A 15,495-nucleotide genomic window follows, 5' to 3' on the forward strand; every position below is an offset into this window, starting at 1 on the left:
CAAAGCTTCAGCATACACATAATCCAATTATAATTTCTGGTGGGTCAACAATAGTTTAGAGAGCATAAATATTGTGTAAGTCTTACTTTAACACTCATCATACATTAATGATTACATTTTTAAAAAGCCACAAAATGAAGAGAAAAATTTTCCAAGTAAAACAAATCCAAAGGGAACTCTAAAGCAGAGTATTTTTATATTGGCACCATACATAATTTACATATTTTAAACAAATTATAAACAATGCAGAGTTTGTGGGTTTACACATAATCTTTTCTATGCATTTGTTAAACTGTTTTAGTTAGTGGTGGTGGTTACTAAATATATAATAAATAATTTTTTAAAAGATATGAAATGTCAGTTAAACTATCTTTTATCATCTTATTATTTATAGAGGGGAGAGGAGATGTAGGAAGGATTAGGAAAAAAGTTTGAGAGAAAACTAAATAGTTAACATAATTAACAACTACAACTGTGAACATGAATGAACTGAACTCTTCCAAAAAATGAAAAAGGATAGCAGAATGGATTAGAAAACACAATTAAAAAAGAATTCCCTTACAAAACCACAAAACTTCATTGGGAAGCTAGAACAAAACTTATTGTACTTTAGTTGATCTAAGAAAAGCCAGAGTAGCAATTATTATTTTAGGTGACATGATAGTAAATATTGACATGATAGTAAGATCAATAGGGAAATTGCATTATGTTTAAAAGTACCATATATAAAGAATCAATCATATACTCAAAAATATAGATTATAGGTATATATGTATAATATATGCTTACCACATATATATCATATAAGTATGAGTATATATATATATCATATAATATGTATATGATATATATATGTATATATATCATATAAGTATAAGCAAGTCACTTGACCCCTATCGCCCACCCTTACCACTCTTGGGCTAAGGACGGTCCCTAGCCCGGATGAAAAAGGAGGAGGGTTGGGCATGGGGCTAGCAACCCCACCCTGTAAAAACTACACCTGCTAAAGAAACTGCAACCTAAAGTAGGGGCAGCTGGGCTAGCTCAGTGGATTGAGAGCCAGGCCTAGAGACGAAAGGTCCTAGGTTCAAATCCAGGCTCAGACACTTCCCAGCTGGGTGTCCCTGAGCGACCCATTGCCTACTGGTTGTGGCCCTATGCTCCTAGAATGGAGTCCCAGGATAAAAAACAAAACAACAAAAAAAGCCATATATATCATATATGATTTATGTACATACAACAAATCACAAAGTATCTAAATAATTATAGGAAGAGTTACTTGAAATGGATGAAGAAATACATAGGGAAACCATTAAGGTGTGTGATCTCAATGGACCTCTTTTAGACAAAGACAACTTTCCAGAAACCAATAGATCCAGAAAAGAAAAAAGAAAAAATTAAATATCTTAGTACTAGTTTAGAAAAGGAGATATGATATATCTTTGGTGATTATTGAATGGGAATAGAAAAGACGTTATAAGATCATTAGCTGTACATAAAATATTTTTTTTCAGAAATTGATCATATGTAAAGGGGTAATGATGAGCAAAACCGAGAAAATCAAAAGTAGTGCTAGATTTATCATTTCCTGATCACAATGCCATAATTGTGTTAAATAAAGGACTATTTAAGAAAGAATCAAGATGATCATTAGAAATATAATACAAAACTCTGTGGGAAGCCGTTCTATGTATTAAAACCTTTGGAGAAATAGGATCAAATTTAGGGCCTGTTATCTGGATTCCCTACATGACCAATCCAGGCTGAGGCAGTCTTTGTGTTTGGTCCTGGTCACCTGAGCCCCAAAAAAGACTCTGGTACCAGCAGGTAGATTAATCCAAAATCAACTTGATCCCTCCAAGAAGGAGTCATTTAGAGAAACAGAGTCTGTAACAGATATTTTATCTGGATCCCATTACAAAATCATCGGTAAGTAAAACTGTGTGTATGATTTTTCTGCACTGCATGTCAGGATGCAGACTGAATGGGCCATCTAAGATAAAAATCTGAGGCTCCTCTTTTGACTCAGTCTTTGATCCCCACCTTTTTTACAATTCTTATTGGAGAGCTTTGAAGTGGCAGACCAGCTTCTATTGAATTGATAATTTCCTCCTTTGATAATTGAAGAAGCCTAAATCTTAAACAAACACTGATTCCATACTCAGATTAAAACCTGAGTCTTTAGTCTGAATGCAGATTTCAATTGATGAGCATCTCCATAGGATATTTCCTCTCCCGGAATTATACCCTACTGAATTGGGGTTTGGAATTTGACCATTTGTCTTTGCATCTGTATTCTTTAGACTTCAATGGATTATACGTGATTTATTGCCCCTTACCAACTGTGACTTCTCTTTACTTGAGAGAAGATATATAATAAACTTTCATGCCCGCAGAATTCGGGACAGCATGGGCTAACCACTAGTCTAGTTGTTCTCATTTTCTTTCTCCTGCTTTAACCATCCTATGCCACCACGCCGCTCAGGACCCCAAAAAATCATATAGAGGCATGGCCCCCTATAAAACTCTGTGGTTAAATAATAAATCATAGAAACAATGGAAAATCCTATTAAAGAAAATGGCAATATTGAGACAACATAAAAAGCCTATGAGAAGAAGCTCCAGTAGTCCTTAGGTAGAAATTTATATCTCTAAAACCTATCATAAATTAAAGAAAAAATATAGTAAATAGTAAATAGTCAGAGGACTAAAAATTTAATAATAATCATTCAAACATTTCAACCAAAGAACAAAATATGAAACCTGAAAATTTAAGGAAGAGATTAATAGAATCGAAAGCAAAAAGAACTTTAAACTTATCAGTAAATATAGTAGCTAGTTTTTCTTAAAATAAACTAATAAAACAGAAAAGATTAGCTAGTTTGATTAAAAAGAAGAAAAGAAAACCAAATTTTTAATATCAAAAATGAAAAAGGAGTGTTAATAGAAAATAAAGAAAAAATAAACGATATCATTACCAGTTTTGTACCCAATCATATACAAAAAACTGATAATTTAGAGGAAATGGATAAAAACTTGTTGGAAGCCATTGAGAGAACCAGGGCTTTCATACCTAAACCAGCCACTTATCAGATTTCTGGAGCTGTTGAATAGCTTTCAACCAAAACATTCAAAACCTAAAATTATAGATTAATCAAAAACATACTCTTTAAGGACTTCCAGGTTAAGATGGTGGCAGAGTAGAAGAAGCTGCTTAACCTCTCCTAACCCACACATACAGGACTCCTCAAGAGGACGCAAAAACAAATCCAGACAAACGAAGGGACCCCACAACGGGGCACAGCATTGGAGGTATGTGGAATCAGGGCATTTCCAAGCTATAAAGGGGTCAAAAAGCTCTCACTAAAACTGGAGCTGAGCAACACCCCCCACCACCACCTACAGTGCCAAAGTCAGCACAAAACACTTAGAGCAAGTTTGGGGTGCCCATTAAGTCATTGACAGCTACCTGGGGTCACCAGGCCCCGCTCCTGAGAGAGCAAGATTTAAGACGCCAAGAGGCTAAAGAACACACAGACTTTGAACACAGACCCTGAGTGCTGGCACGGTCACAGCTGCAGACAGGGATTCTGAGCACAGGCTTGGACCGTGGGTGGGGACCCAGAGTAGAGGGGTACAAGATTGTGGAAGCAGTGCCCTGAGACTGTTAAAGGAGCTTCGGGCAGAGAAACAAGCAAGGGGACCACCAGGAGGCTTGACCCTGAGAACAACTAGACCTGAGACCTCAGGAGTCTAAAGAGTGCAGACAGACCATGGGTGGGAGGATAAAGCTGAGAGGATGCCCAGCTAACAATGGCAAGCCAGTCACAAGAACCCCAAAAGAGAAAGATCAAGAAGAAATCTTTAACACTCGACAACTTTTACACAGAAAAAATCCAGACAACAGAGCAAACAGCAAAGGAAAACAAACAAGTAATCATATCCAAACCTTCCCCCCCAAATGAAAACTGGTCACAAGCTATTGAAGAGTTCAAATCTGAGATTATGAGAAAGATAGTAGAGAACTGGTTAAGAAAATAACAGTTTAAAAGGCAGAATTTCACAATTAGAAAGTGAGGCTCAGAAATCAAATGAATTGATAAGCAAATTGAAGGCCAGAAATGACCAGCTAGAAGCCTTGAAGAACCAAACAGACCAGATTTGAAAGGAAAATCAAAATATTATAGCCAAAAAACAGTCTCTAAAGGCTAGAATTGGGCAATTAGAAAAAGATGCCCCCAAATCAAAAGAATTGATAAGCAAATTGGAGACCAAAATCAAACAGCATGAAAACAGGATAGACCAAATCGAAAAGGAAAATCAAAAGAATATAGGAGAAAACCAGTCTCTAAAGACAAGAAATGGACAAGTAGAAGCCAATGATCTCTCAAGACAAGAAGAACAAATAAAGCAAAGTCAAAAGACTGATAAAATAGAAGGAAACATGAAATATCTCACTCAGAATTTGACAGATCAAGAAAACAGGTCTAGAAGAGATCATCTGAGAATCATTGGTCTTCCTGAAAAAGCAGAAATTAATAGAAATTTGGACTCCATACTAAAAGAAATTATTCAGCAAAATTGCCCTGAAATTCTACAACAAGAGGGCAATATAGATATTGAAAGGATCCATAGATCGCCCTCTACACTTAACCCTGAATATAATAGCCAAATTCAAGAGCTTCAAAGTAAAAGAAAAAAATTTACAAGAAGCTACAAAGAGACAATTCAGATATCAAGGAGCACCAATCAGGATCACACAGGATCTGGCAGCCTCCACACTGCAAGACCACAAGGCTAGGAATATGATGTTCAGAAAGGCAAGAGAACTGGGTCTACAACCAAGGATAACCTACCCATCAAAACTGACTATATACTTCCAGGGGAAGTATGGGCATTCAACAAGATAGAAGATTTCCAAGTATTTAGGACTAACTGGAAAGTTCGATATCCAACCACAAAAACCAAGAGAAACATGAAAAGGTAAAAAAGAAACAGAGGGGAAAGAAAGAAAACTCTTTCTTTCTTTAAGTTGCCTCTTTAAGGGCTTCAATAAGATCTAATCATTTGTATTCCTATATGGAGAAATGTTATGTGTAATTCTCTGTAGTGAACTCTATTCACTATATCCACTATTATAGTATAATAGTACCCACTATTATAGTAATTAGAAGAATTATTCACAAGGAGAGGTTGGATACTAAGTGGTCTAAGATGATAATGGGGGGTGGGTAGGAAAAGGCGGGTTGAATAGTAGAGGACAACAAGAGAAACTTGAATGAATAAGAAAAATAGGATATTCTATTACACACAAAGAAGGCACGGGAAGGGGAGGAGATGAATACTATTATAAGAAGGAGAAGAAGAGAGCATTAAGAGGTAATATGTAAACCTTACTCTCAGTGGAATTAATCCTGAGATTAATCTATATCTATAAACGAATAGGTATATCCATTGAGATATAGAACTCTATCTAACCCTACTGAGAAAGTCAGAAGTGATAAACCAAGGAGAGCGGAGGAGTGGGGAAGTCAAAAAAAGGGAAGGAAGGAGAAGGGAGAGGGAATTCATTAGGCCTTAAAAATAAAAAGAGGGGAACAACAAGGGAGGGGGTAGAAAGGGTAGTAAATCAAAGGAGGAGACAAGGGTTACTGGTTTAAAACAAATCACTGGTTTAAAAGGAAATAGCCTAAGAAGAAGGGGTAGAACTAAGAGAGGATGTTGGGGAATACACAACTGATAATTATAACTCTGAATGTGAATGGGATGATTGATTATACAAAATTAAAAAGCTTTTGTACAAAAAAAACCAATGCAACCAAAATCAGAAGGGAAACAACAAATTGGGAAAAAATCTTCATAACAAAAAACTCTGACAGGGGTCTAATTACTGAAATATACAAGGAGTTAAATCAATTGTATAAAAAATCAAGCCATTCCCCAATTGATAAATGGGCAAGGGACATGAATAGGCAATTTTCAGATATCAATAAGCACATGGGAAAGTGCTCTAAATCTCTAATAATTAGAGAAATTCAAATCAAAACAACCCTGAGGTATCACCTCACACCTAGCAGATTGGCTAAATTGAGTGTAGGGGAGAGTAATGAATGTTGGAGGGGATGTGGCCAAATTGGGACATTAATGCATTGCTAGTGGAGTTGTGAACTGATCCAACCATTCTAGGTGGCAATTTGAAACTACGCTCGAAGGGCTACAAAATAATGCCTGCCCTTTGATCCAGCCATACCATTGTTGGGTCTGTACCCCAAAGAGATCATAAATAAACAGACTTGTATGAAAATATTTATAGCTGCAATTTTTGTGGTGGCAAAAAACTGGAAAAAGAAGGTATGCCCTTCAATTGGGGAATGGCTGAACAAACTGTGGTATATGCTGGTGATGGAATATTATTGCACTAAAAGGAGTAATTAAACTGGAGGAATTCCATGTGAACTGGAAAGACCTCCAGGAATTGATGTAGAGTGAAAGGAGCAGAGCCAGAAAAACATTGTACACAGAGACTGTGGTAAAATAGAATGTAATGGACTTCTATACTAGCAGCAAAGCAATGACCCAGGAGAATTCTGAGGGACTTATGGAAAATAACCTTATCCACATTCAGAGGAAGAACTAAAGGAGAGGAAACACAGAAGAAAAGCAACTGTTTGAACACATGGGTTGAGGCAGACATGATTGGGGATGTAGACTCGAAACTACCACACCAATGCAACTATCAACAATTTGGAAATAAGTCTTGATCAATGACACATGTTAAAACCAGGGGAAATGTGCATTGGCTATGGGGGAGAGGAGGTGGGGGGGTGAAAGGGAAAGTAAGAACATGAATCATGTAACCATGATAACTTTTCTAAAAAATAAAAATTATTAAAAAAAACATAGTTTAAACAATCCAATTTAAATAAAATATTAAATAAGTCATAATGAACTCTTGAAGAAAAAATTCCAGAAACCAATAGTGAACTCTATCATTCAAGAACACTTAATTTTAATATTACACCATTTAATTAAAATGAAAAGAAGGCATCCTTTCAACATCATCTTGAGAAGACAAATATGTTCTTGATATCTAAACAGGGAAAGAAAGTAAAATGAGAGAATTCAAAGTAAATGTTAATGGAAATTAATACAAAAATTTTTGCATAAAATCCTAGTAAATAGATGACAACAAAATGTTAGAAAGATTATACATGTTGGCTAGTATGCATTGATACAAAAAATACAGAATTGATGTATCATGAGAAGGGTATAAATAGAGTAAGTTATGTTATTAATATGAATAATAAAATCAAATGATTGAGAGAAATGATAAAGACTTATCAAAATTCAACATCTATTTCTGTTAAATGCATTACAAATCATAGAAGGAAATGATCCTGTTCTTAATTTAGCAAATTATATCTAATCTAAATTAAAAATCAAACATCATGTGTAATAGAGGAAATTTAGAGGACTCTTCAATAAAATCAGTAATAAAATATGGATGTCTAGTATCACCACTATAGTTTTTAACAAATTGATTTTGATAGCATTGCTTGACATTTTTATCACATTAGTATGACCAAACTCAAACTATATAATAAATGAACTGAGGCAAGGAGAAGAAATCTTCAGAATCTCAGAAAAAAAGTAATTAGGTTATTATTTACTCTGTTCTCAATCTGATGTGTTTCAAGGAAATCTAATCAGCTCTTGGGGATTTAGACTAAATCCTCCTTAGGAAATGCATGGAATAACTATATGACGCCAGATTCTTGCCCCAATATTGGACTCTACCCAGTCTCAAACTAATACTTTTATTGATTTATCAGACTGCTTGGGTATTGACTCTGTAGTTTCCTGGTGAAAGTCTTTAGTCAAAGTTCACCATATGGAAGATTCATTAGTGACTCTTATCGTTAGGGCTCAAGGGGCCCTTTTCTTTGTGCTCTCACTTGATCCACAGGGACCTACAGTAGATTCAAAAGATAAAACAAATATCCCTTCTTGTTAGTAGACAATTTGGAGAGAATCTTGACACTCAGGTAGGTCTTACTTTCTATGACACAAACTTGACAAATCTTTACAAACCTTTCTCTTTATAATGGTTGTCTTCTCTTCAGCTACATCAAACATATGTAAATGTTTCTTATCTTGCAAAAGACCTCAAATTCAATGTCAATTTAGAGTTAGTTGTTAAAGGGAAGAAGTCTATGAAAGAAACCTGAGAAATTCTAGAAACTGTAAATTTGGGAGACTCTATTCCCAGATATGACTCAGGGCATAAACTTGTCTAAAAGTTCTCTGCTAACATGCATTGGCTTAGCACTCAGCCACACTTATACAAAACAAGCATTTATTAAGTGATAACTATGTTCCAGTGACTAAATACAAATACTAAATACTAAATACAGAGAACCAAAACCATAATTCATATTCTCCAGGACCTCACATTCTAATGTTTACCAAGGAAATCTAAGGTTAAGGAAATCTAAGCTCAGCAAGACATAAAATATCTTCAGAAATGTAAGGAATGAGGAGAGAGCTTTTCCATATATGAAGCTGTGAAAGTAGAATATGTGTGACTATTATTACCATAAAGGGGTATAGAAATGAGACATGTCTGTTTCAAAAAAAGTTTAATTATTATTATGTATATTTCAGAGAGAAAAACAAATATTTATTGGGAACTTCCTTTTCTTCTTCATCACCTGGCCTTTAACTTTTATCCTTTGATGAGAGGAGGATCATGGTTACCAGCCCCTACCCCCCACCCCACTGCAGATTGCTTGTGTCATTTGAGGGTAGACCTTAACAAAAAGATGCCTCTCCTACATTCACACTGTTTTCTTCTTGAAGTGGCATTATTTTAAATATTTTTTTTCAGTGCACAAGCTTCCTTTTTGAAGATGTGAATACTCCAAAGGAAATTCATATTTTATGGATCAAGTTTCAAAAAAGTAGGTTAGTTCAAAATTTTCTTTGAGAGTCTCTGAGAAAGTAGAGGTATTGTTATAGCCCTATAGGGAGACTGGAAGTATAATTAAAGAATAAGTGATCCTTAGTTTTCAGGGAGGTGAGAGCTGGGTGAGAAAATAAGTATGTAGTGAAAGAGCTCTAGGTGGAGGGGGAGGAATCTTATAGAAAGTTCAGATGGATGATCCAAGAAAGTCTCTATTAGGCCACAATTCTTAGTCATGTGGTCACTCTCAATGTGTTCTTTTATACAGCCCATAAACATGTATCTCTTCTCTTGTAATCACAGTCTAGTCAATTGAATCAATATCCCTTGCTGTGACCCATATCTGGTAATGGATATAGCTGCATTTTGATAATGGACATAGAACAGGAGCTGATTTAAATCATCTTAGCTGCAAGATAAGAGGTTTGATTCTTCAAACACAAGAGATGATATATTCAGAGATTATTTTGAGAAATACCATATAGCCACAACATAAAATACATAGATAATTAGCATTTCCTAAGGAATCTTATTCCCTTGTGTGAAGGAAAATTGATTGCATATAGAAAACATTTGAGTAGCTACTGAAAATAATTAATGATTCTAGAAATGTAAAAATAATGATATCCTTCCATGGAATTAGATTCTCTGTTCTTTGACCTTGGCAACAACACAAAGACTGATTTAGCAAAGGTCATATCAACCAAAAGATGGCACAAAACACACTAAACCAGTGATGGGCAAACATTTTAAAGAGGGGGCCAAAGGAAAGGAAATGTTTATCTGTCAGTCTGTTTCTAAGGCAAGTTTTTTGAAGTTTCATTGTATTGTATCCTACTCATTGTATTCATAAGATTAGGAATAATGTCACAGGGCTGGATAGAACATTTCAGGGCCCCCTCTTCCCCCCCTCTCCCTCTCCCCTCCCCCCCTGCATCTGGCCCGCTGGCCATAGTTTGCCCATCACTACCCTATACTATCACCTCCAAGTAAGGATAGAGAGATCCTGAGATTGAATGCCATACTTTTTTCATCTTTTATGAATTCATTTATTAGGACTGCCTGTCACTTAGTAGGTACTTAATGCTCGTTAACTGATCTTCTTCCTCCTGGCTACTTCCTGAGGTCAGCTCCTTTTAGGAAGAGAAAGACATTTGGTATGATTCAACAGAAAGGAACAAAAAAAACCCCATCTCTTTCATAGTAGTCTAGTGAAATGGGGAAGCAATAACTGGGTTGAAAAGTAGAGAGAGGTATCTATATTAGTTTAGGAGAGAGAGTTGATAAAAGCTTTAACTTGGATGGATGATATGTGATGCCAGAAAAGGGAGAAGAAGAGATTCTATGAAAGAAAGATTGGCTAGATTTTGTCATTAATTGAATATGTGGGATGACAAAGAGGAAAATGTCATGAGTCACTCAAAAGTAATGACTTGGGAGACCAAATAGGTGGTTTTGCTCTCAACATAAATGGAACACTAGAGAAGTGATGAGTTTAAAGGAAAATAAGTTCTGTTTGAGGAATGAGTTGGGGAAGAGATCAGTAGCAGGGAGTTGGAAATAAAAGTCTGAACTTCAGGACAGAGATTAGGCTTCCACACATATATATTTCCTTTATATTTTTGTATGTATGTGTATATTTACATATATATGTTTACATACCTATATAATGGGCTGTATCTACCAAGATAAGAGAACAGAAGACATGGAAACTAATGAAATCATAGAAAAATAGAGTATCAAAGAGAAGCCTCAAAATAGAACTTTGGAGGACATTCCCTCTTTATAATTAAGAAGAAGATGTTCATTCAGCAAAGGAGACTGATAAGTAGTGGTCAGACAGATAGGAAGAGAACTCTGAGAAAGAGGCATGTTAAAGATTCCAAAGGAGGAGAAAATATCTAGGAGGAGGTGCAGGTCAAAGAGTTTAAGAATAAGAATCAAGCAAAGTCCACTGGATTTATAATTAAGAGGACAATGATAACCTTGAATAGATCTACTGTAGTGGTAATATTTTGAGAGAGCTCAAAGCAGATGGAGGAATATTTTTTGTATGGGACAGGATGGTTACAACAAATAACAAAGAAAAAGTGAAATTAATTGTACATTTAATTTTTTTAAGCAAAGGAAGATGATTTTTACCCTTGAAGTGATTGAAGGATATTGAGGGATTTAGTAATGAATATGATAGTGATAGTGAGAAATTACTCAAGTGCCCTTAATGAATTCAAATCATAGACCAAAATGAACCAAAGCATTAAATACCATAATACATGGGAGATATATTTGCTTACACTCGGTCAGTTGCATTTGTGTTTGCTTACACTCTGTCAGTTGCACTTAAGCTCTGTAGACATTGAGAAATTTCCCATAGAATTAGAAAAGTCAGGTTTCCCAGTTTTTCATAAAAGGGAAAATAAAATATTCTATAAATTATAGGCCAGTGAGTTTGGCTTAATTGCTGGGAAAAGTGTACAGTGGGTAACATGGTTATTAATTCTTAATAGTTATTAAAAAACAAAATCAACATCCAAAAATATATTGAAAATACTACAGTATTGTGCTGTTTCTTATTAAAGAAAATTCAATAGAGGATTTGAATAAATATCAGATTTACTAATTCACAATGGCAAAATCAGGTTAAACAGCAATTTATCTGGACAAAATGAAAAGTTCCTAGTTGAGTTCAGGGACACTACCAGTTCCATAAGAGTCATCAGGTTTGTCTGGAAGTCCAAAAACTGACATGATTTGGGCCAAGCAGAACTTACAAAGATAGAGAAAATGGTAGAAAGAATGCCATCTCCCCTTTTCCCACCCCATGTAGATGTCAGTTGTATTTTGGGTGATATAATTAAAGAAGGACATTGACATTATGGAGGGAGAAGGTAACTAACCTTAATGGAGAGAGGGCTTCAGTCCATAACATAGCAGAAGTGAAAGAAGTAAGGAAATTTATTCTGGAGAAGAGAAAACTAGAGGTGGAAACAAATTGGGAGTAGGGGGATAATATAATATTGTTCAAGTATTCAAAGAATTGTCATTTGGATAATATATAACTTTTATTCTATTTGACACTATAGGGTAAAACTGGAAGCAATGTGTATAATTTGTAGAGACAAATTTTGACTGGTGTCAGGCAAAAAAATAGTAATGATTTGAGTTGGCTAAAATTCAATATTATGGAATGCACAACCTAGAAAGTTGTGTCTCATTGCCAGAAGATCTTTGAGCAGAGGCTATGTGATTGATAGCATTGGTGGGATATACATGGATTTCTCTCAGGTAAGCATTGGACTAAATTCCAAGTGATATTATTTCTATAATGGAAATTCTGTGATTTTCCAAGAAACATTGTGAATTTGGAGAGACAAACCTTACTTGATTAGAGATGGAAGAGATGAAATTGAGAGGGGACTTTTGTTTTACACGAGTAAGAGTTACCTGGATCCTGAATCTTAGAGAGATTTTATTTCAGAAGAATTTTATCTCTTGTTCTATTATTACCCATAGATACCTGAAGATGTTCAAGGAGAAGTTAGAAGGATAGAGGGGTAGAAATCATGGTTTGAATTTCTTTGTACATTTTCCCATTATAAAAAAGAAAGAGAGGAGAAAGAAAGAAAGAAAGAAAGAAAGAAAGAAAGAAAGAAAGAAAGAAAGAAAGAAAGAAAGAAAGAAAGAAAGAAAGAAAGAAAGAAAGAAAGAAAAAGAAAGGAAGGAAGAAAAAGAAAGGAAGGAAGGAAGAAAACATGTGGTGTGTAGCTGATTTGTCAGGGAAATGTTTAAACTCATAAAGGATATAAATGTGATGACAAACATATCCAACTTCTAAGTCATTTGGAAACAGAATTCAGAAAAGCACATACTATGATTAGGTGCCCACAATCTCATAAACTTGATACCTCTAACATAATAAGAAGTCAATATAATATTATTATGGTTGTTTTTATTATTTTTAAAAGGGAAGAGCAGAAGAGTGTCATGCTCAATTGTTTTTTTTTATTCACATTATGGTTTTGACTAATATTGTTAACTTCCATCTCAGGTACAAACTCTTTCTTTTACAGGCAGAAGTCTGGAATGCAAAACCATACAAGGATAACAATATTTATACTTCGGGGATTGACAGATGATCCACAGTTGCAAGTATTTCTATTTGTCTTTATGTGTCTTACTTACATTCTCTGTATAACTGGGAACTTGACCATCATCACCCTCACCTTGGTGGATCCTCACCTTAAAACTCCCATGTATTTTTTCCTTCGAAATTTTTCCTTCCTAGAATTACTATTCACAACTGCGTGCATTCCAAGATATCTATATAATATATCAACTGGTGACAATAGTGTGACCTATAATGCATGTATAACACAAATATTTTTTGTCACTTTCTTGGCTTCAACAGAATTTTTCCTTTTGTCTGTCATGTCTTATGATCGCTATGTGGCCATCTGCAAACCTCTGCATTACACAACCATCATGAACAGCAAAGTCTATAACTTCCTCCTCCTGAGTTGTTGGGTGAGTGGGCTGATAGTTGTCCTCCCACCACTTAGTGTCTGTCTTCAACTGGAATTCTGTGACTCCAATATCATTGATCATTTTGGCTGTGATCCATCACCACTTCTGAAGATCTCCTGCTCTGATACAAGTTTCTTAGATAGGATGATTTTAATCTTTGCTGCGGTGTTACTAATCATCACCTTAGTGTTAGTGGTTCTATCTTATGGACACATTATTCACACTATTCTGAGATTCCCCTCTGTCCAGCAAAGGAAGAAAGCCTTTTCTACTTGCTCCTCTCATATGATTGTTGTCTCCATGACTTATGGAACCTGCATCTTCATCTATATCAAGCCTCCTAGAGAGGAACATCTTGCTTTGAACAAGATTGTGTCAGTACTTGTGACCTCAGTTGCCCCTGTGATGAACCCTTTTATTTATGCCCTCAGGAATAAGCAAGTAATACAAGCCTTTAAGGACTTAGTCAAAAGAATCACACATTTCTCAAAGATATAAAGGGCTCCTGAATCTATGGTGCCAAATGGTACAAGAAAATCATGAAAGAGCCCTAAAACATCATTCAGAATTCCTTTAGATTTTTCTTTCTTTCTTGTCAGTCACTGCTTTCCTACTGTCTAGCCATTTTGACATTATCAAGGGAACTTTTCATTTGCCTCAAGAAACATAACTGGTTAAGGTTTTCCTCACTCTTATCTACACTGTAGTTTATGCAATTCCACTCTCACTGATATAAGTTTTTGTTTCTGGCTGAACATAACTAGTTGGGATTTCTTAATAATTCGTGATGAAAAGGAGTACACATTTTGAAAGGGAAATTCAGGAGCCAAGAGTAGCTCAGAAAATGACTTACATTTATTTTTGTGGGGAAAGAAAATGTGGGGAGAAAGAATTGTGTATATGCTAAGAAATAGATAATAAAAATCTTTTCTCAGAATATTAATAAATTCAATAGTCTTCAAGACAGGTAAATATGATTGAGGGACTTTTAGATGATTTTATTCTGTTTTGATGGTCTATGGCAGTGGTTCCCAAACTATTTTGGCCTACCACCCCCTTTCCAGAAAAAATATTACTTAGCCTCTTGGAAATTAATTTTTTTTTTATTTTAATAGCAATTAATAGGAAAGATAAATGCACCTGTGGCCATCATTATCCCCCTGGATTGCTGCAGCACCCACTAGGGGCAGTGGTGCCCACTTCGGAAATCACTGGTCTATGGGAAGAAAGGGAGTATAAGGAAAAAGAAAACATTATTAAATAATGTATTGTACAAGAGATGAAAAATGTAATATTGGAGGAAGAAGTGGGGAAATCTGCCTCATTTCAAAATCTCATATTCATATACATTCGATAAGAATGATTGAAAACAAATGTATATCCACTCACGACCATGCCTCCCTCATCAAAATATTTATTTTTATAAATAGATTAAAATAAAATGGATATAGAATGAGATAGGAGGAGGGGAAAAGTGGTTTATCTTTAAGAAAGAGGAGAATAAGTAAGAGAGGAACAGAAAAAAAAGAAGTGAAAATCAAAGGAAGAAAATACAGGAGATCAGAGTTTGTTACATTCAAATACTCAATCAACTCTGTCACTCCCCCCACCTCCATTAGTGAAGGTATCATTTGGGAAAAAGAAGTATGTATGCATAACTTTATATCTTACTTATTTCTGTTTGTCGGTTCTTTCTCTGCTGGTAGACATAATTTCATGTAGGTCTTTTCATGTTTTTTTCCCCAAAATTAACTGGCTTGTCATTTCTTACAGTGCAGTGGTATTCCATCACAGCTTCTTTAGCTATTACCCAATTGATGAGAATCCTTTTAATTTCCAGTTCTTTGCTGCCACAAAGAGAGCTGCTACAAATATTTTAGAAAATATATGTTCTTTTTCTTTTCCCCTAATTATTTTAGGAAATAAACCTAATGGTATTGCTAGGTCAGAAGCTATACACAGATTTTTAACTCTGAGCATAATTCCATATTGCTCTACAAAATGTTTAC

The 15,495-nt window shown here is 35.1% G+C and overlaps 1 protein-coding gene across 1 annotated transcript; it reads left to right on the top strand.

Annotated features, from left to right (window-relative positions):
* Positions 1-13,045: 13,045 nt before the first annotated feature.
* LOC123249311 (olfactory receptor 6C2-like) lies at positions 13,046-13,984 on the top strand. The gene has a single exon (XM_044678305.1). The coding sequence runs from the start codon at positions 13,046-13,048 to the stop codon at positions 13,982-13,984; it is 939 nt and encodes a 312-aa protein (XP_044534240.1).
* Positions 13,985-15,495: the final 1,511 nt, after the last annotated feature.

Source organism: Gracilinanus agilis, chromosome 5 (assembly GCF_016433145.1).
Source record: "Gracilinanus agilis isolate LMUSP501 chromosome 5, AgileGrace, whole genome shotgun sequence".
Lineage (NCBI taxonomy): Eukaryota > Metazoa > Chordata > Mammalia > Didelphimorphia > Didelphidae > Gracilinanus > Gracilinanus agilis.